Here is a 21,854-nt window from a genome sequence, read left to right as displayed (position 1 = left end):
TGAGAAAAAATATTGGAGAAAAGAATATTTCAAAGAAAATAGCTTGACAAAAAAATCTTGAAGAAAAATATCTTGAGGAAAAAAACACTTGAAGTATTACGTAGCACCCATGTGTGTACCGTCCTAAGTTACAACCGAATACGTCATCCTCGATAAATTTAACTAATCGTGCGAGATTACATCATCATAAACACAGGTAAAGTATCTTCTATTACGCGACTTCCTGTTGCACCTAATAATATCTTAAGGGACTGGTAACTCCTGTTGTATACCCCCTATTTTTGCGCTTAAAAGCCTTACAGCGTCACTTCTGACGAATTCTCAAACTCGTGAAAAAGGCCGTATCCAGAAGGGTTAGGGGACTTGAACCTCCCCCACTGAAATTTTGTTCGATTCATAAAAAAATCACAAAAATGAATATAAACAAATTTTTTATATGTTTCTTTTCTTGTAAGCTCTCTCCTCCCCCCGAAAGTGTTCTTGATATGGCCCTGCACGTGACCTTAATAGATGGGTTTTCTTAGGCTGGGAAATGCCAGGATACCAATAAAAAAAAATATGGAGCCTTTTTCAAGAGAAAAACAAGGAACAAAGGAATTGTTGCTGAAAAGTTAGGTCACAGTGAAAGCACAGTGATCAGTTAGAAAATAAGTGGTGACAAGAATCATAAGCAATAGTGAGAAAGCGAGCATCAGAACGTTTCAAAATTGAACTGGAGAACGGAAAAAAAATGTGCTGTCAGAAGACGAGAGACAGTGAAAATCGAAACGGGGCATAAATGATAGTGAAGAAGAAAGAATTTTTACGTTAGAAGAACAACACCATCAAAAAGTGGCACGAAACACAAAGACGCCATTAATTACGCAGCTAATAATTACAAATCTTCAGGACCTTCAAGGTTATATGTATTTCTTTTGAAGCCTTGCATTTCCCCGAAGAAAGAGTAGCAAACAAAGGTCATTCGTTTGGATGTTGCTACTTACAACGAGAATGAATATATAAAAGCCCACCACATGCGGAGTTCTGGGGCCCAGCCTCAAAATCGGCTACATAGTTTTATCTTTTTAAAACTGTCATATTGAAATTTCGACCACAAAACGATCTAAAAAGGTTACAACTGTAAGAAGGAATTTGTATTTTTCCCAGGGTGGTTATATCGAACCTATAGTACGCCATGACATAAAGATGAGGTTCATAATTGTCTGTGATTAGAAGAAAAGTGACAACAAGAATCAATACATATAAGCTTACCGCGTAACCTTGCCGTGGCTTGGCCTTGACTACATAGTTTTTTGTTTTTGTTTAAAGTGAAGTATTCACATTTCTGAAATTTAATTTTCAAAAATTTAAGGAAGAATTTGAAGTTTTCCCGGGTGATTTTATCGAACCTATGATAGTGTCAGAACATTAAAAAGAGGCTGCGGTTAGACGACAAGCGACAATACTTGAGGATCAAGAAATACAAGCCTGCACCTAGCCATTCCAGGGTCCCGCTACGTAGCCACTGGACTCTCGGTACTCGGTACTTAAAGGGCTTTACAAGCCTAAAGTTTCAACCAGGGAGTGTAGACTGCGGTCCCATCAGCCTATGGAGCCAAAATTTGATCATTTATCTTTTTCGCAATTGAGATTTATAAATGCACGAACAATTTGGAAATTGTGGTAAAAAAGAATTGACAGGAAATTAATCTGGCCCAAAGGCTCAAAAATTGAGAATTATGGAAGGTTGCATGAATACAGCTATATTTTTAACCAAAGAAGAGGGCAAGGAACGTTAAATGTTTTCTGGGGGGAGGGAAGGGGATTAAATGCAATATAAAATTGTTTTTTTTGTTGTTTTTCATGCCAAATATTCGCAACAAATATATTTATATTAATAGTGAAATGTAGGCTATTTAGCAGATTGCTGTGGGGATATCAATTCTGAGAACATCAAAATATCGCAGGATTTTGAAAGAGTTGAGGCCTTTTTTCCAATATCAAAGTTCTCCGCCCTTCAGTAAGCTTCTAAGCCATAAGCCCCATTTTCTTGCATCCTTGAATTGTTCTTATGCTTGTAACGACTATTGTAATTTAAGCGGAGAAAGGGTGAAGTATCAGAGGTTCTAAAACCCATAATTCTTATTGTATTAGTTCCTTATGAAAAAGATTGATAAATTCTACAATATAATAGCAAAAACAAAATATCAAACGACTAGACTTACCATATTTAGCATCAGAACTTTTGGTTTTTCAATAACTTGTTTGTAAAGTACTATCCACATTATATCGGTAAACAGGAAAGACAAAAAGAGGTTCTTATGGATTGTCACTCGGGTACACTGAAGAGAACTGAAAAAAAATGTTACTAATGAAATGTATTTAACTCATTATTTTTCCTTTGCACAAATTTCTAATCAATATACCTAGTCCAAAAGAAATTCCATCCACTTTAATCGTGGTTGGATCTCTCTTTCATATTTTAGTAATACTTGAAAAAGGGAAAGATCATATAAGATTTTTCAGTTTTATAAGACTTATTCAGTAGAGCTGTTGCAGTCCCGCACCTCTTAGTTTTAAAAATCCAGGCCAGTTCCTTCCTTTTTCCTTATTTTATTTAAGTATTCTAGTTCTCAGGTATATCTCGAAGAAATTTAATCGTTGGAAATATTCTGCATTTTCGATCTGAATTGATTTTAGTTTTAATCTTTTTTTCAACGTCGTCAAATTTCCAGCTCAAGAAATAAACCCTAGATTAAAACTTACTAATATGACAATCTGGTAATCTAGCACAGGTTAAAAAATAAGTGTATCTTTTGTAGTTATATGAAATAAAGCAAATTAAACCATATTACCATGGTTAGGATATGTCGACGTAGAAAATAAAAAAGTGATAACGGGGAGTCCCATCGCAGTTTCACCAGATTGTTTATTAAGTTCCCTTTCGTTTGCAAATGTATTCTAAAACTTTTTAGACAATATAAGCACAGTATAAGTGAAGATCGTATGGCATTTTTTTCCATTAATAGGTTATGCTCTTGTCGAAGGGTTACTTAAGTCGTGTACAAACGCCAGATGTAAGAATGAAAAATAGTATGCAGACCCAAAAGTAAATTACTTGCATACCCCTGACAGTTAGATGTGCGGAATTCTTTTCCTTTTTGCAATATATTTTTACCTTGTTCATAAGTAGTGAACAATCCTCTATGAAATTTAACAAAAATAATTCCTTGATAGCATCATCATTTATCTATAGATACTCATGCTAGAGCTGATCTTTTTTCCACCTACAGACGATTTTTTTTTTCTCAAATTATTCGCCTGCTTTGTTATTTATGTTTGTTTTTTTTTGTTTTTTTTTACTCCAAAATATGGATTCAGCCCATCTGAGATTGGGATAATTTATGTTTAAAAAAATTTATTTTATCCATATGTATCCTTACCTTAAACCATAAAATAACTTTTTTTACGTCGCATTTAGTTTATTTATTTATTGGAGGCGCGTACAGATTACATTAATTTAGGAGTTGATACAACATTTTGAAAGGGAACTGACTTAAAGAAACAATAAAAAGACAAATCTGGGGCTTAGAAGCGTCATACGGATCTGAAAACACATCCTTTAAGTCCCCTTGGCCTAAGGCATATCCCCTATAAACTTAAATTGGATGTGAGCACTTTCATGCAAAAATAATTGCCAGAGATTATGTCACTAAAAATCATCGTCCATCTGGTCCAAGCAGCTTGTGCCGTAAATTATAAGCGATTGGTGAAAAATAAGTCTCCCAAATTTACTTTTGAAAATATGTCGAGTGAGGCGGAATGAAGGGGCTAAAGGCCAATATTTTTCCTCTAGTCATTCGATTGAAAAATATTGTATGACTCTAAAACTCCACTTTAAAAGGCCTGAAATAGTTAAGGTTCAACTAAACTGCTGGCAGGGAGAAAGGGGATGTTAAAGGGGGCAATGGCCCAAGGGTTGTGGAGGGTAAAGTATCGTAACCTGATCCTCCAATAATATAAATTAAAAACCTGTGTGTAAGTCTGGTTGAAACAAAGTGCAAACTCCTACCGTTCTCTGAGAAGTTGGCATAACGAATGATGGGAAGAATCTAAGGTTATCTTTGGGGCTTCGTCAACACAAATTAAAAGTTCTCAGTAGTATCATTTCAACGAATACTAGTAGCACTCTACCCCGATGTAATATTGAAGTTACTAACACCTCTTTTTGGCATCATTCCAAGGATGTGCAAATCGGTTTCTGAGAATTTCGCGAATTTAAAGAATAATGTGTCAGCTGGTATTGTGTAATCATTCATGTTCTCGATGAAACAATACAATGAATACAAGCTGGCCCATATCCTGATTTCCAAGACTTTCTTGGCATGCTTCCAAGAATGTCGAGAATGATTCGTAATCTTGTATTGCGTAATCATTCATGGTGTCGGTGAAACAATGCAGTATGTTCTGTGAAAGCCCTCACATCTGGTCCTTTGAGATAACAACTGAGCCAGCAACATTTTTAGCTTGTAAGCAGTTTCCCCTTGATTTTTATAAAAGTTGTGTCTAACATATGAATCGAAAATGATACACATTATTCCCTATGATAAATGAATGATATGTTTCTCGACTGAACTAAGAAATTATTGATGAAATTTTGTTCTTAGAAATACATTCTAGGCAATCAACATATTGTTTCAGGGACGCTGGCCAAATAGATGTAAGCGTCACTACATCATAACAAGTTATTTGCGCAATCGAATTTTCAGTTAAATATATGGTAAATGCAATCTGCAGTTTGTTTCCGGGCACCTTTTTTGGTATCACTACAAGAATATGTATACCACAGTGATTTGAGATGATTTTTGGATAGACACATTCTTTTGATGTTTAATGAAAATTGTTCCTATCTCCAAAAGTTGTAATGATTAAAGCCGGGAAGGTATTATTTTTATAATGTTATGGTTCCGAGCACATGGTGTTTCCATTACCGGGACTTGCACATGAGTTCGGGTCCCTATATTCCCATCCAGGATCTTATCTTAATCCATAACCCCAAATCTTAATCCATAACCCCAAGTTGCCAAGCGCCCCAATGCCCTGTCCACCAATTTTTTAACTTCAATTGATTAATGATAATTCGTTATTGATTATCGACATTGATTAGTGATCATTTATTATTAAATTAACGATTATTGGTTATTGATTATTAGCTATTGATTATCGATAATTATTGATTATTGATTATGGATATTGGTTATTGATTGTTGATTATCGGTTAGTGATTATCGAGTATCAATTATTGACTTTCGATTATTGATTATCGATTATTGATTGTTGATTATGGATATTAGTTGGCAATTATTGATTATTGATTATAAACTATTCATCATCGATTATTGATTATCGATTATCAGTTTTGCATTGTGGATATTGATTATCAATTATTTACTATCGATTATTGATAATTAATTATTGATTATCGATTATTAATTATTGACTATCAATTATTGCTTATTGACTATCGATTATTAATTATCGATTATCAATTATTGATTATTGTTTTCTTTGTTATTTTTTTGGATTTTTCAACGAAAAGAAAAAAGTTCAAGTTCTGTTCTGAATTTTCGCATCGAAGAGAAAAATTTTACACTTCGACTTTTAAATTTCTTCGAAAAAGATAAAAATTACCACTTAGAGTTTTCGAAGAAGAGAATAAAAGTTCAATTTCTATTCTAAATTTTTCCGTAGAAACAAACAATTTGAACTTCGACCCATAATTTTTTTCAAAGAGAAAAAGTCATAATTCAGTTCTGAGTTTCTCCATAGCAGAGAAAAAGTTTCGCTCCAGTTCTAAATTTTCTCAAAGAAGAGGAAAAAATTTACACTTCACTTCAGAATTTTCCCAAAAAGAGAAAAAGTTCAATTTCTGCTCTAAATTCTTCCGTAGAATGGAAAAAAGTTACGCATCGATTCTGATTTTTTTTCCAAGGAAGGGAGAAAAAGCGTTACGTTTCAGCTCTCAGTTTCCCCAAAAAAGAGAAAAATTTCCACTTCAATTCTGAATTTTCTAAGAGAAAAGAAAAAAAAGTTACACTTCGATTCTTGATTTTTCAAAGAAGAAAAATAGTTCCAACTTCAGTTGCGCTTGGATTCTCAAAATTTTCCAAAGAAGAAAGTAAAAGTTCGACTTCAGTTGTGAATTTATTCAAAGAAGAGAAATAATAGTTTAAGTTCAGTTCCAAATTTTCTGAAAGAAAAAAATTACACTTCGAGTCTGAATCTTCAAAGTAAGAGGAAACGTTCCTATTTAATTCTAAATTTTCTCAAAGAATAGAAAAAAAAGTTACTCACAAAGAAAAAACTTCGATTCTTAGTTTTTTGAAGAAGAGGAAAAGTTCCACCACAGTTCTGAATTTTTCCTTAGAAGAGAAAATTGTTACACATTGATTATGAATTTTTTCCGAAGAAGAGAATAAAAGTTCCATTTCAGTTGTGAATTCTCTCAAAGAAGAAAAAAAAGGTTCAAGTTCAGTTCTGAGTTTTCTAAAAGAAGAAAAACGTCACACTTCGAGCCTGAATTTTCAAAATAAGAGAAAACCTTTAATTTTATTATGAGTTTTCTCAAAGAATAGAAAAAGTTTTCTGTTCTGAATATTTCGATAGAAGAGTAAGAAGTTACATTTTGACTTTGAATTTTTCAAAGAAGAAAAAAAAGTTCAAGTTCAGTTCCGAATTTTCTGAAAGAAGTAAAAAAGTTACCCATCGAGTTTTAATCTTCCAAAGAAGAAAAAACGTTCCAATTTAATTCTGAGTCTTCTCAAAGAAGAGAAATAAAAATTTATCTGTTGCGAATGTTCGACAGAAGAGAAAAAAATTACAATTCTACTCTGAATTTTCTCCAAAGAGGAGAACAAAAGTTCAAGTTCTATTCTTAATTTTTCCATAGAAGAAAAAATGTTGCACTTTTATTCTGAATTTTTTAATATAGAATAGAAAAAGTTCCACTTCAGTTCTGAAATTTTTGCATAGAAGAGAAAAAAAGTTCTGGTTTTGTTCTGAACATTTCTTTAGAAGAGAAAAATGTTACACTTTGATTCTTAATTTTTTCCGAAGGATCGAAAAAAAGTTACACTTAAGATCTGAATTTCCCCAAGGAAGAGAAAAAGTTCCACTTAGGTTTGGAATTTTTTCAAAGAAGGAAAAAAGTTAAACTCTCTCTTTTACTCTCTCTAAATTCTCCTCTACTGAAAAATTCAGAACAAAGCTGAACTTTTCTTCTCTTCTTTTCTATCTGAAAAAATTCAGAACTCAATTGGAACTTTTTCTTTTCTTTGGAAAATTCAGAATCAAAGTTTAACTTTTTCTCTTCTACGGAGAAACTCAGAAAAGAACTAAAACTTGTTTCTCTTCTTTGAGAAAATCCAGTACTGAAGTGGAATTTTTCTCTTCTTTGGAAAAATTCGAAATGGAAGCGTAATTTTTTCTTTTCTTTGAGAATACTCAGAAATGAAGTGGAACTTTTTCTCTTTACTTGGAAATTTATTTTCCCTTTTACGGAGAAACTTAGAAAAGAATTTGAACTTTTTTCTCTTCTTTGAGAAAATCCAGAACTGAAGTGGAATTTTTCTCTACTTTGGAAAAATTCAGATTGGCAGTTTAATTCTTTTCTTTGCTTTGAGAATACTCAGAAATGAAGTGGAACTTTTTCTCTTTATTTGGCAAAATTCAAAACCGAAGCGTTACTTTTTTGTTTTATTTGAAAAAATTCAGAGTCGAAGTGTAACTTTTTTCTCTTTTATAAAAATTTTCAGAAAAGATAACTTTTTCCTCTTCTTTTGAAAAATTCAGAGTCGAAGTGTAGCTTTTTTTCTCCCAAAGAAATATTCAGCACATATAACTTTTTTCTCTTCTTTGACAAAATTCGAAGCTGAATTGGAACTGTCCTTTTATTTGAAAAAATTCAGACTCGAAGGGTAACATTTTCTTCTGTTCGAAATTCCTTAATTGAACTTGAACTTTTTTTCTCTTCTTTGAGAAGATTTAGAACTCAAGTGGGACTTTTCCTCTCCTTTGGAAAACTCAAAATAAAAGTGTAACTTTTTTCTCTTCTTTGGAAAAAATTCAGAATCAAAGGGTAACTTTTTTGTCTTCTATGGAAAAATTCAGAACAGAACTTGAACTTTTTTCTCTTCCTTACAAAAATCCAGAACTGAAGTGGAACTATTTCTCTTTTTGGAAAAATTGAGAGTAGAAGTGTAATTTATTTTTTTTGAGAATATTCGAACATGAGGTGAATTTTTTTTCTTTATTAGGAAAAATTCCAAACTGAAGTGTATATTTTTTTCTTATTTTAAAAAATTCAGAGTCGGATTCTAACTCTTTTTCTTTTATGGAAAAATTCAAAGTAGATAACTTCTTTTTCCATCTACGGAAAAATTCAGAACAGAAAACTTTTTTCTCTTCTTTGGAAAAATTCAGAGTCGAAATGTAAGTTTTAATTCTTCTATGGAAAAATTCAGAACAGATAACTTTTTTTCTCTTCTTTGAGAAAATTCGGAATTAAATTAAAAGCTTTTCTCTTATTTGGAAAATTCATAAAATTTAGAATCGAAGTGTAACACTTTTCTCTTCTATGGAAAAATTCAGAACAGAACTTGAAATTTTCATCTCTTCTCTGAAAAAATTAAGAATTGAAAAGGAACTCCTTCTTTTTTTTGAAAAACTCAGAATTAAAGTGTAACCTTTTCTTTTCTTTAAAAAAATCTACAACTGAATTACAGCTTTTTCTCGTCTTTGGAAAAATTTCGAATCGATGTCCAGTTATTTTTTCTTCTTTGAGAAAATTCAAAACTTAAGTGAAACGTTTTATTTTCTCTGGGAATACTCAAAATTGAGGCATAACTATTTTCTTTTCTTCAGAAAATATTCAGAATCGAAGTGTAACATTTTTCCCTTCTATAAAAGCATTCAGAATAGAACTTAAACTTTCTTTCTCTTCTTTTAACAATTTTAGAACCGAAATGAAACTTTTTCTCTTCTTTTTAAAAATTCAGAATCTAAGTGTAAATTTTTTTTCTCTTCCATGAGAAAATCCGCAACTTAAGTGAAACTTTTTCTCTTCTTTGGAAAAATTCAAAATGGAAGTGTAATTTTTTTTTCTAATCTTTGAGAATATTCAGAAATGAAGCGGAATTTTTCTCATTATTTGGAAAAACTCCATTTGAAGAGCTCCACAACTGAAAAACACCAATTTACATTTGAAAAAATTTAGAGTCGAAGCGTAGAGAAACTTTCTTTCTCTTCTTTTAACAATTTCACAACTGAAGTGGAACTTTTTTCTTCTTTTGAAATTTCAGAATCGAAGTGTAAATTTTTTCTCTTCCTTGAGAAATTCCACAACTGAAGTGGAACTTTTTCTCTTCTTTGGAAAAATTCAAAATGGAAATGTAATTTTTTCTTTTCTTTGAGAATATTCAGAAATGAAGCGGAATTTTTCTCTTTATTTGGAAAAACGCAGAACTGAAGTGTAACTTTATTCGTCTTATTTTAAAATATACAGAGTCGAAGTGTAACTTTTTTTCTTTTATGGAAAGATTCAAAATAGATAACTTTTTTTCTTCTTTGAAAGAATTCGGAAATAAATTGGAACTTTTTCTCTTATTTAGAAAAGTTCAGACTCAAAGGATGACTTTTTTCTTTTTTCCGAAATGCCTAAGCTGAACTTGAAATTTCTTCTCTTTTTTGAGAAAATTCAGAACTCAAGTGGGACTTTTTCTCTTCTTTGGAAATTCAAAATCAAAGTGTAACTTTTTTTCTCTTCTTTGTAAAAAATTCAGAATCGAAGCGTAACTCTTTTTGCTTTCTAAGGAAAAATTCATAACAGAATTTGAACTTTTTTCTCATCTTTGAAAAAATCCAGACCTGAAGTGAAACTTTTTTATTATCTATAAAAATTCAAAATGGGAGTGTAATTTTTTCTTTTCTTTGAGAATATTCAAAAATGAAGTTGAACTTTTTTCTCTATTTTGAAAAACTGAGAAATGAAGTGTAACTTTTTTCCCTTATTTGAAAAATTCAGAGTCGAAGTGTAATTTTTTTTCTTTTATGGAAAAATTCAGAATAGGTAACTTCTTTTTTCTTCTATGGAAATTCTGAGTCGAAATGTACGTTTTTTCTTTTACCGAAATATTCAGAATAGATAACTTTTTTCTCTTCTTTGAGAAAATTCAGAATTAAATTAAAAACTTTTCTTTTATTTGGAAAAATTCAGACCCAAAGGGTAACTTTTTTTCTCTTCTTTGACGATATTCGGAACTGAGGTGGAACTTTTATTCTCTTCTTCAGAAAATTCAGATAATCAATTCAAATAATTTTGTTCTCTTCTATGGAAAAATTCAGAACAGAACTTAAGCTTTTCTTCTCTTCTTTGAAAAAATCCATAACTTTAGTGAAATTTTCTTTTCTTTTCAAAGTGCAGAATTGAAGCGTAACTTCCTTCTCTTCATTGAGAAAATTTAAAACTAAAGTGAAGCTTTTTCTTGTCTTTGGAAAAATTTAGAATCGAAGGCTAGCTGTTTTCTCTTCTTTGATAAAATTCAAAATTAAATTGAAACTTTTTCTCTTCTTTTGGGAAACTCAGAATTGAAGCCTAACTTTTTTTCTTCAGAAAAAATTCTGAATCGAAGTGTAATATTTTTCTCTTTTATAAAAACATTCAGAATAGAAACTTGAACTTTCTTCCTCTTCTTTGAACAATTTCAGAACTCACGTGGAACTTTTCCTGTTCTTTTGAAAATTCAGAATCGAAGTGTAATTTTTTTTTCTCTTGTTTGATAAAATTCAGCACTGACGTATACAATTTTTCTCATCTTTGAAGGAACTCAGAACTGAAGTAACAATTTTTATCTCCTCTGGAAAAATTTCAGTCGAGGCGTAACTTTTTTCACTTAGACGGAAAAATTTAGAGAAGAACTAGAAGTTCTTTTTCTCTTTTTTTTCAGAAAACTCGGAACTGAAGTAGATATTTTGTCTTCTATGGAGAAACTCAGAACTGGTGTATAACTTTTTTCCCTTCTTTTGAAAAAATTATATTCAAATTGTAACCTTTTTCTCTTTTATAGAAAAATTCAGAGCAGATAAATTCTTTTTCTCTTCTTTGGAAAAAAAATCAGAATCAAAGTGTAGCCTTTTTGTCTTCTTTGGAGAAAAATCAGAATTGAAATGTACCTTTTTTCTTTTCTGTTGAAAAAGTCAAAACAGGACTTAAACTTTTTCTCTTTTTTAGAAGAAATTCTGAATCAAAGTACAAAGTTTTCTCTTTTACTGAAACACTCAGATCATAACTTGAACTTTTTTCTTCTTGGAAAAAATTCAGAACTGAAGTGGAACTTTTCTCTTCGTTTGAAAACTCAGATTGGAAGTTTAAATTTTGTTCTTCTTGGAAAAAAATCAGAATCGAAGTGTAACTTTTTTTTTCTATGAAAAATGTAGAACTTGAACTTTTTCCTCTTCTTTCAGGATGTTCAGAACTGAATTGGAACTTTTTTCTTCGAGGGAAAAACTTAGAATTGAATTTTTTTCTCTTCTTTGGGAGAATACAAAACTGAACTTGAACATTTTTCTCTTCTTTGTGAAAATTCAGAATTGATGTCTAACTTTGCCTCCTCTTTGGAAAAAATTCAGTCGAAGTGTAACCTTTTTCTCTTCTACGGAAAAATTTGGATAACAGATAACTTTTTTCTCTTCTTTGGAGAAATTTCAAAATCAAAAATGTAGTTTTTTTTGTCTTCGGTGATAGTAATTCAGAATCGAAGTATAGGGTTTTTCTCTTCTATGGAAAAATTCAGAACAAAACTTGGATTTTTTTCTCTTCTTAGAGAAAATTCTGAGCTGAAGCGGAATATTCTTTCTCTTATTTGGAAAAAATTCAGAATCAAAGTGAAAATTTTTCTCTTCTTTTGAAAAAATTCAGAATTGAAGTATAACTTTTTGTCTTCTGTGGAAAAATTCAAAACAGAACTTGAAATTTTTTCTCTTTTTTGAGAAGATTCAGAAATGAACTGGAAATTTTTCACTTCTGTGGAGAAACTCAGAACTGAAGTATAACTTTTTTTCTCTTTTTTGGAAAAGAATTCAGAATCGAAACATAATGTTTTTCTCTTCTACGGAAAAATTCAGAACAAAACTTGAGCTAATTCTCGTCTTTGAGGAAATTCAGAATTGAAGTTGAACTTTTTTCTCCTCTTTGGAAAGATTTAGAATCGAAGTGTAACATTTTCTTGTCTTTGGAAAAAATTCAGAACCAAAGTATAACATTTTCCTTTCAATGGAAAAATTCAAAACTGAACCTGAACTTTTTTTTCTCTTCTTCGAAAAAATGAAGAACTGGACTTACGCATTTTTTTCTCTTCTTTGTGAATATTCGACATTGAAGAGGAATTTTTCTTTTCTTTGTAAAAATTTAGAATCGAAGTGTAACTTTTTTCTCTTCTTTGAGAAACTTGACAGCTGAAGTCAAACGTTTTCTTTTCAGTAAAGAAATTCAGAACGGAAGTTTATTTTTTTCTCTTATTTGGAATTCAGAGTCGAAGTGTAACTCTTTTCTTTTCTATGGAAAAATTCAGAACAGATAGCTTTTTCCTTCTTCTGAAAAATTCAGAATCGAATTGTAATTTTTTCGCTTCTTCGGAAAAAAATTCTGAACCGGATTATAATGTTTTTCTCTTCAATAGAAAAATTCAGAAAAAATTGAACTTTTTTCTCTTCTTGGAGAAATTCAGAAATGAAGTGGAACTTTTTCTCTTCCTTGGAAAAAATTTAGGATCTAACTGTAACTTTTTTCTCTTCTTTGGAAAAAATTCAGAATCAAAGTATATCGAAGAACATTTTCCTTTCAATGGAAAAATTCAAAACTGAACTTAAACTTTTTTTCTCTTCTTCGAAAAAATGAAGAAGTGGACTTAAGCATTTTCTTCTCTTCTCTGTGAAAATTCGACATTAAAGAGGAGTTTTTGTCTTCATTGTAAAAATTCATAATCGAAGTGTAACTTTTTTCTCTTCTTTGAGAAACTTCACAGCTGAAGTAAAACGTTTTCTTTTCAGTAAAGAAATTCAGAACGGAAGTTTATTTTTTCTCTTATTTGGAATTCAGAGTCGAAGTGTAACTCTTTTCTCTTCTATGGAAAAATTCAGAACAGATAGCTTTTTCCTTCTTTGGAAAAAATTCAGAATCGAATTGTAATTTTTTCGCTTCTTCGGAAAAATAATTCTGAACCGGATTATAATGTTTTTCTCTTCAATAGAAAAATTCAGAAAAAATTGAACTTTATTCTCTTCTTTGAGAAATTCAGAACTGAAGTGGAACTTTTTTTCTTCCTTGGATAAAATTTAGGATCTAACTGTAACTTTTTTCTCTTCTTTGGAAAAAATTCAGAATCGAAGTATATCTTTTTTCTCTTCTAAGAAAAATGTGATCCTGACCTTGAACTTTTTTTTTCTCTGAGAAAATTCAGAGCTGAAGTGGAACTTTTTTCTTCTTTAGAAAAAATTTGGGATCTAAGTGTCACTTCTTTCTCTTCTTTTGAAAAAAATTCAGAATCGACGTATGACTTTTTTCTTCTATGGAAAATTCAACACTGAACTTGAAATTTTTTCTCATCTCTGAAAAAATCTAGAACTAAATTGGAGCTTTTTCTCTTCTTCAGAAAAAAATTCAAAATCAACGTAATATTTTTCTCTTCCATGAAAGATTCAGAACAGAACTTGAACGTTTTTTCTCTTCTTTGAAAAAATTATAAGTTCAGAAGAAATTCTTGGTCTAAAAAAATTCTATGCATCAAAGTAGTTCAAAGTCCAAAAAATATAGGCTCCAAAAACAATAACAAAAAAAGGATTGAATATCAATAATCAGTAATCGATAATCTATAATCAGTAGTGGATAATGAATAATAAAAAAACGATAATAACAGTAAATAATGTATAATCGATAATCAATAATCAATAATTGATCTAATTAATAAATATCCAATATTGATGATTTAATCAATATCCATAATCAATTATCGAAAACCTATAATCAATAATCGATAGTAAATAGTAGATAATCAATAATCAATCATTTATAATCAGTAATTAATAATCAATATCCATAATCAATATACAGTAATCGATAATCAGTAATCGATCATCGATAATCAATAATTGATAATAAATAATCGATAACCAATAATACATAAACAATATCAATAATCAATAATCGATAATCGACATTCAGTAATTAATAATCTATAATCGATAATCGATGATCAAAAACTAATAATCAGTAATCGATAATCAATGATGAATAATTGATGATCGATAATCAATATTTAATATCGATAATCAATAATCAATAATCAATGAAAGTTGAATTTGTTTTTTTTTGGGGGGGGGCTATTGGGGCCTTGGAGTGGGACTTGGGATCCTGGAAGGGGAAAACAGGCCCTGGAGGGGACACTGGGTCCTGGTTGGGAATATGGGGACCCAAACTCATGTGCAAGCCCCGGTAATGGAAAACCGATGTATTCAGGACCATTATATAACAAAAATGATACCCTTCTGTTTCTAGTCATTACAAATTTGGAAGGTCGAAACAAGCTTCGATCTAATGCCAAGGTGGCATTAACCACCAAAAGAATATGTCTGTCCAGCACGCATCTCAAATCCTCGTGGTATGCATATTTTCAGAATGCTGCGGAAAACAGTGTCCGGAAACAAATTACAAAATTGCTTTTACCATATCCAATTGATGTATGGTGCTTATATCCAATTGATATATAGCGATATTGCGCAAATAACTTGTTACGATTAGTGAGGCTCAACACCAGTTCCTCAGCGTCCCAGAACCAATACATCGATGGCCTCGAATGTATTTCTAAGAACATACTTTCATCAATGACTTGTAGCTCAGTCGAGTAACGTGTCGTTCTTTTACCATGGGGAATAATGAGTCACTTGTTCGATTCATGCATTAGACACCCATTTCATAAAGTCAATGGAAAACCAGTTAGAAGCCAAAAATATTGTCGGCTTAGTTGTTACCTCAGAGGACAAGATGTAACGGCTGTCAGAGAACGTATTGTATTTCTTTCTTCGACAAAATGAATGATTACAAAATACCAGATAGTGAATCATTCTTGAAATTATCGGAAACATGCCAAACTAATTCTCCAAAATTAGGATGTGGGCCCGCTTGTATTCATTGTATTGTTTCATCGAAAACATGAATGATTACACAATACCAGATAACGCATCACTCTTTAAATTTGCGAGATTCTCTGAGACATGCCAAGAAATTTTTGGAAATCGTGATATGAGCCTGCTTGTATTCATTGTAATGTTTCACTAAGAACAAGAATGATTACGCAATACCAGATAACACATCGTGCTTGAAATCCACTAAATTCTCAAAACTAGTTCGCACATTCTTAGAATGATGACAAATAAAGGTGTTAGCAACTCCAATAGTACATCGGGATAGGGCTCTACTAGTATTAGTTGAAATTACTAATCTTCTCGCAAAATGAATTGAAGTTTTTTACCTAAGTGCTACAAAATAGGTAGGAAGAAGTGGGGTAGGGTGAAGATAGACATGATTCTTATTCCAATAAGGTATAGCATAGCATATTTTCTGGTTCAGAAAGGGTGGAACGCACTTTCCATTTTGCTAAGAATTTGTGGGTTTATTCGGCCTCTGGCCGATTTTTATTCTCCAATCCCACTGACAGAAAACTGTTGTATTAATAAATAATTATTTATTATTAAATAAAATAATGCCAATAAATTTGTATAAACGGAAGAGGTAGGGTGTTCGAGGAGCCATGAGCCTACTTTGATCAAGATTGAAACAAGGAGACAGCCTACTTTTCTACCAAAAACCTGATGCAGAGATAAGGAATTACTATTGGAGAGTTTGAAACATAATTTTTGATTTTGTGCTAAAGAATTGTGATTTGAGGGGCAGGATGGTACTAGAGAGCCCTTAACTTACATGGCAAGCCTCAAAACAAAAGAATTTAAGAACTTTGCGTAACTTTGATCTGAACAAGATACACATTCTCTATTTATCCGCAGAAAAGTTTAAAATAGGAGGGAATCAGAGAATTTTAAAGGACCACAGGCCCACTTTACGCCTTTAACGATACTAGCAGAAAATCCTTTTTGATTCTGGTTCAAACAAGATACAGCATGTCTGCCTTTATTTAAAGGCAGGGGAGGCGTTGGGGGCTTACTTTGTGCTTTCTCATGTTTTTATTGAAAATCCTGGCACGATTTGTGTTCAAACATGGTGTCACGTACCTAGTGTTTTAAGATTAGATTGCACTGAAATGGTGAGGGATGTTAAAGACTAGAAATCGTTACAGGATTTTGTTTAAAGAAATATGCAGCATACCTTTTTTTGCCTTGAACTTGAGATGGGATGGGCGGGTGTTGGAGGGGACGGATAGACAAAAAGCCTAGTTTTTGCCTCTCTTTTGTTTTATCAACAAATAACGTTTTCACTTATTCTGAGAAGACTCATTATCCTTTTTTTTGTTTGTGCGCAGTAAAAAATTTCTAACCTCGCAAAAGAGAGCAAAGTGATTTTCAAAATGGTGTGTTCACGAATAGGAATAATCCCTAATTCAAGAATAATTTCTTTTAGTCCAAAAATATTAGTTTTTGTTTTGGGAAAATTTTCTAAGACCATAATAGGCTAAAGAAAAGAGCAAAAAGAAAAGTCAAAGTGGCCCTTGTAATGAGTGAGCTATCAAGTTAGAGCTACTGAGTTGAGCTGTGTAATTCTGTTTCATATTTTAAGAATCAAAGTTGATAGGAGTGCAGCCGATCCCCCTCCCTTGTCCTTTTCTCTTCCCCCAAGCATACTCTAAATTTCATCAGAAACATTTTGCTATTCGATATGTATAAAGATATTTGATCTATGAACCCTTGCACCACTTAGAACTTTTGATGGTACGATGAAAGACATGTATAGCCAGGTTATAACAACAGTATACGTGGAATATTTGAGAAAACTTTGAGGAATCAAGTTGAACTTTTTGAGTGTGTCAGGAGATACAAATGGACTTTAACTTTTGGTTTGAGGGGAAGAGGCAGGGAGAAAGGAGGGCCTATTAAATGGATGCACCAGATTTGTCAAGAAGTCCCTCGATATGGTCCCCTCCGGAACTCTATACAAAGTGAAATTATAAGATAAATTGAGGACACCACATTAACCCTGGTTATCCAATGGCGTATCTGCAATATTTCGGGAACAGTTCGGGGTCAAGTTGAAATTTTACCCGCTCTTAAAGGGATAACAATAGAACTTCAAATCATGTCTTTCGAGGAGGAGACAAAATTACCAACAAATTTGTTTTGGTTTACTATGAGTTTTCATCTGGAAGTATCAGCGTAGTACATTTACTCAGGTTATCAAAATACCATATTTGCTATAGGTTATCTTGAAAAGGGTTTGGGGATTAATTTCAAAATTTCAGCGAGAATTCAGGGTTAAGTGGGTCAAATTCCGATTCGGAAAGAGGGGAAAGAATGAGGACTAAAAATGTTTTATGAGCATTCATTTGATTCAACCAATAGAAGTGACTTAGCAAAGGTCCTATCCCTATGTGGTATACCAGAGATGTACACTAAGGTGATATCTATGAGTGTTATGTGATATCTCATAGTGATATCTATGGGAAAAACATTGCTGCGGTTAAGGTAGGAAATGAGCTTAGTAGCTCGTTTTGAATTGAATCAGGAGTTAAGCCGGGTTACGTTATATCCCCGTTTAAATTGGATAATTTTGGTGAACTTTGCCCTAAGGAACACGACAAAGGATATGGGGAAAGCAACACTCTCTCAGAATTGGATTATGTTGGTGGTTTGAGAATCCTGGATGAAAATGTTAGGAAAAGAAAAGGTTTTTTGAAGGTTATGAGAGTTCAGGGCACCGGCATAGGTTTGAAAATAAGTGACAAAAAGGCTAAGTCACTTAGACGGAGAAGATCAGTGAAAGAGAAGAGGTGATGCTGGGTAACGAAAAGATCAATTAAGTAGTAGCTTTACTTAAATAGGTAGTATTATTAGCAAAGATGGTGGCTATGGTGAAATTGTTAAATATAGAATAGCCAAGGCGCAGGATATTGTTTCGCAGTTGAAAAGTTCAGAAGAATAGGAAGATACGTCTTCAGCCTAAAGTGATGATAGGGGTCAAGTATGGGTTTTAAACATGGGTATTCCGAAAGATAGAAGAGGATATGTTAGATGTTTTTCAGAGGAATCGTCTATGGATTATTCTGGGTACATGTCTGACTGACCGTATTTCCAACATTAAGCTGTGCTAAACATGAAAATCTATCCTTCTTTCTCCAACTATAATAAGAGAAAGGTTGAGATGGCTATGACACATTCCACGGATGAGGGATAACAGAGCGAAAAAGATCGTCCTTTTTCACCGACCAGAGAAAAAATACTAAACTAAAAACAAATAAAACTACCACCAATAACGATAAATGCAATTGTCGCTACTGATCCACGCAGGGAAGAGAAGCTATTAGTTACTTCAATGAGAACATCAAAGCAACTGAGGAAAAATTATGAAAATTGAAACTAGGTTAAACTAAGTTAAGTAGTGATAATTGTATTTATTATTATTGATGGTAGTTTTATTTGTTTTTAGTTTAGTTTTTTTTTATCTTGTGCTGAGGACGCCTAGTTTAGATACAGGCGGAATATCCGCGTTATTTTAGTCTATCATCTCCTTTCTCTCTATTGGCCGCAGTCTCGTTTGAGTTTTATTTTTTGTTGATTCTATCTCTCTTCGTTGTTAATAGTATTAGTAATAGCAGTGGCAGTAGTAGTAGTAGTAGTAGTAGTAGTAGTAGTAGTAGTAGTAGTAGTAGTAGTAGTAGTAGTAGTAGTAGTAGTAGTAGTAATAGTAGTAGTAGTAGTAGTAGTAGTAGTAGTAGTGGCAGTGGTAGTAGTAGTAGTAGTAGTAGTAGTAGTAGTAGTAGTAGTAGTAGTAGTAGTAGTAGTAGTAGTAGTAGTAGTAGTAGTAGTAGTAGTAGTAGTAGTAGTAGTAGTAGTAGTAGTAGTAGTAGTAGTAGTGGTAGTAGTAGCATAGGTAGTAGTGGTAGTAGTAGTATAGGTAGTAGTGGTAGCATTAGTAGTAGTTCCAACCAAATTTTTTGGCTGCTTAGTCCCTATAGAACTTACTCACAGCATATTAGCGAGCCCAAATGAAAGACACTATGCGATATAGAGACTATGCAAAAGACACTATAACATTGTATCTACAATAACTTGGGAACGACTATTGGTGGAAGAGAGGAAAGATGATAGGGTGAGGGGTCAATAAATACTTTTCTCCAATCCGTCTGAAACTTTTCCACTGTGAGCCCTGTCAAACTTAAAGTTAAGAGAGTAAAGAGCTAAATAAAAGAGACTATTTGTCCCCCGTCTAAAGAAATAGCAAATCTGAAATGTCTGTAGATTTGTACCCAGGTAATAAAATTAGTTTAGTAATCATATCTTGGGATCCACTTACAAGCCTTTAGCTTAAAAACCTATGGGAAACTTCGGTTCTAATCAGGATGGAATAGCTAGATAAATTAAAGACAAAAAGTGCATCCAAATCTTCAAAGTAAGTTTTCAAAATATATTGGGAACTACTTAAGAGATCCACATGAGCCTTCAAAAGGTCACTGGGAGTTAAATAGACACTGTATTTCAAGTTAAGTGGGAGGGGGATTAGAACTAAAATATGTTCCATCCGATGTGTCTAGAACTTTTGTGCAATGGGTCCCTGGGGACTTTGTATATACGCACTGTGAAATAGTGGGGTAAATCAATAGACACACTGTGCACCAGGCTTATCTATTGCTACTACTACTACTACTACTACTACTAACAGCTCACCACAGCACAAAGCCACTTGAGGTCAAAACAGCTACACTCACTCCAAGCTTATCAAAACATCTCATTTCCAACATCCGTGGAAAGACTCAGGCGATGAAGTTGAACTTTTTTGTAGTGTTTAGGTGCGACAAGGGAGGATTAAAATTTTGTGTTTGGGGTAAGAGTAGGGTGTTTTGAGCATATATTCAACTTAAAACCTATATCTCATATAAACCTTCAAACCTTACATCTATAAGAAACAGGACCAAGGGAACCTAATATAAAAACGAAATAGGCTTTCGACATATCCCTTAAAAAAAATGACCAGGAAACATTTTCTTTGATTATCTTGGAAGTTAGATTAGTATTTTTGTCAACACATACTTTCGAATAAGTATTAGTGCTCCCAAAAATGGAGCCTTAAAAACGACCAAAATGAGTAGACGAAGAAAAAATAGCAGAGTACTGTGGCTAAGGAGTGCAGAGGTAATGGATTTGATAGCAGTAGGAAGGTTTTTTTTTAGTTGAGATTATATAATAGGTGTTTAATGTTAGAAAAGATTGAGTAGCAAAAGGAAGTGTTGGAAATTTATATGGAAAATATATGAAGGTAACGAATTTATTTTCTAGAAAATGAAAAGTAGGAGGAAACGAGGAAAGGAGTTCCATCCAGGGTACTGCAGTATAGATCAAATACAAACAGGATGAAAGAAAGAAAAGAAGAAGCATTAAACAATATGTTCTACAAAATGATTTTGTATATTTTCTTAGATAATATAGTCTATTTGTGAATTCAAAAAAAGGAATGAAAATACGAGTTTCTAGTTTGAGATAATAGCTCCTCAGAAATTTCCGAAAAAATTCCGGTCATCTTGTGCCGATCTTCAAACTTGGGCCGAGGGGTTGTTGATGCATAAGAAAATACATGAAAAAACTTTGGACTGCCCAAATTGGATTCTGAAATGGTATAAATGTTTTCCCAATAAAACGATTTTTACAGTGACTGGTCCTATTGGTTCCTATTAATTGTACTATCATGTTGTCTTCACTTATTAATTTTCCTACCGTTCCGTCTTCAAATATATACTGGTCGGACCCGAGTACATAAGCATCGACTTTAGTTATAATGACAAATCGTCTATATCGTTACTAAATATATTTACCATGTGCACAAAAGTACTTGCTGGTGATATTGTTCTTACGGCAAAAATCAAGAAAATTTACCTTGTTTCCTAAATTTATTTATAAGTAGATAAAAATGAAGTAATTAAAATTAAGTATAAGTAAGACTTTGGTAACGTTGTTTAGGACTTGAATTATTATTGTTGAGGACAAGAGTTTTGGTTTCGGAAATGTTAGAGAAACGGTATTGTATGGGTTGTAAACACTAGGCAAAGACAGTCTACTTAGTAGGTACATTGAAGAAAGGGTAATTATGTGCCAAGATCGCCATAACATAATATTGAGAAGGCATATTAGGGATATATAAAATTACAATTTACAGATGTTTTTTATTTAGGAAAGAGACGCTTTCAGTTGCTCATTATGGTTCAGAATTGCATTTCTTTTGGGGTAAACAGGGCAGAAGGGTAGAAGACGATTAAGAAGATGAAGCTGGACACCAGAAAAAGGAACAAATTTAGGACACAGACTAGAGGTAAAAAAATATAGAGAAGCATGAAGCCACTAGAGATGAAGTTTTTGCCAGATATTTTTAGGGATTAGTGCGAAAAAGAACTTGGTAATCAATGAGAATTCTAGCCTATTTGGTTTATTATGTATTAGTTTAGTAAAGATGACAATGACTAAGGGGAAAATATTTAAGGTTAACTCGAAGAAGGATTGTTAAATTAGATATTTAGAGTAAATTAGGGATTGAAATGTAGATTATTGGTCTCAAAAAATTAGAATCATCATTAAGTGATATGATTTGAAAGATCATTGGAATGAGGATT

At 32.4% G+C, this 21,854-nt stretch overlaps 1 protein-coding gene across 4 annotated transcripts in view; it reads right to left on the bottom strand.

Moving 5' to 3' along the window:
- LOC136028807 (calcitonin gene-related peptide type 1 receptor-like) overlaps positions 1–21,854 on the bottom strand; it is a 199,055-nt gene that overhangs the window by 123,849 nt on the left and 53,352 nt on the right. For all 4 annotated transcript variants that reach the window (XM_065706716.1, XM_065706721.1, XM_065706728.1 and 1 more), the window contains exon 5: positions 2,205–2,331. In XM_065706716.1, coding sequence (XP_065562788.1) covers positions 2,205–2,331 — 127 coding nt within the window. The remainder of the gene's footprint in view (positions 1–2,204; positions 2,332–21,854) is intronic.

The sequence above is a fragment of the Artemia franciscana genome, chromosome 1 (genome assembly GCF_032884065.1).
Source record: "Artemia franciscana chromosome 1, ASM3288406v1, whole genome shotgun sequence".
Lineage (NCBI taxonomy): Eukaryota > Metazoa > Arthropoda > Branchiopoda > Anostraca > Artemiidae > Artemia > Artemia franciscana.
The sequence above is the reverse complement of the archived record's forward strand: the minus strand, read 5'-3'. Positions and strand labels throughout refer to the sequence as shown.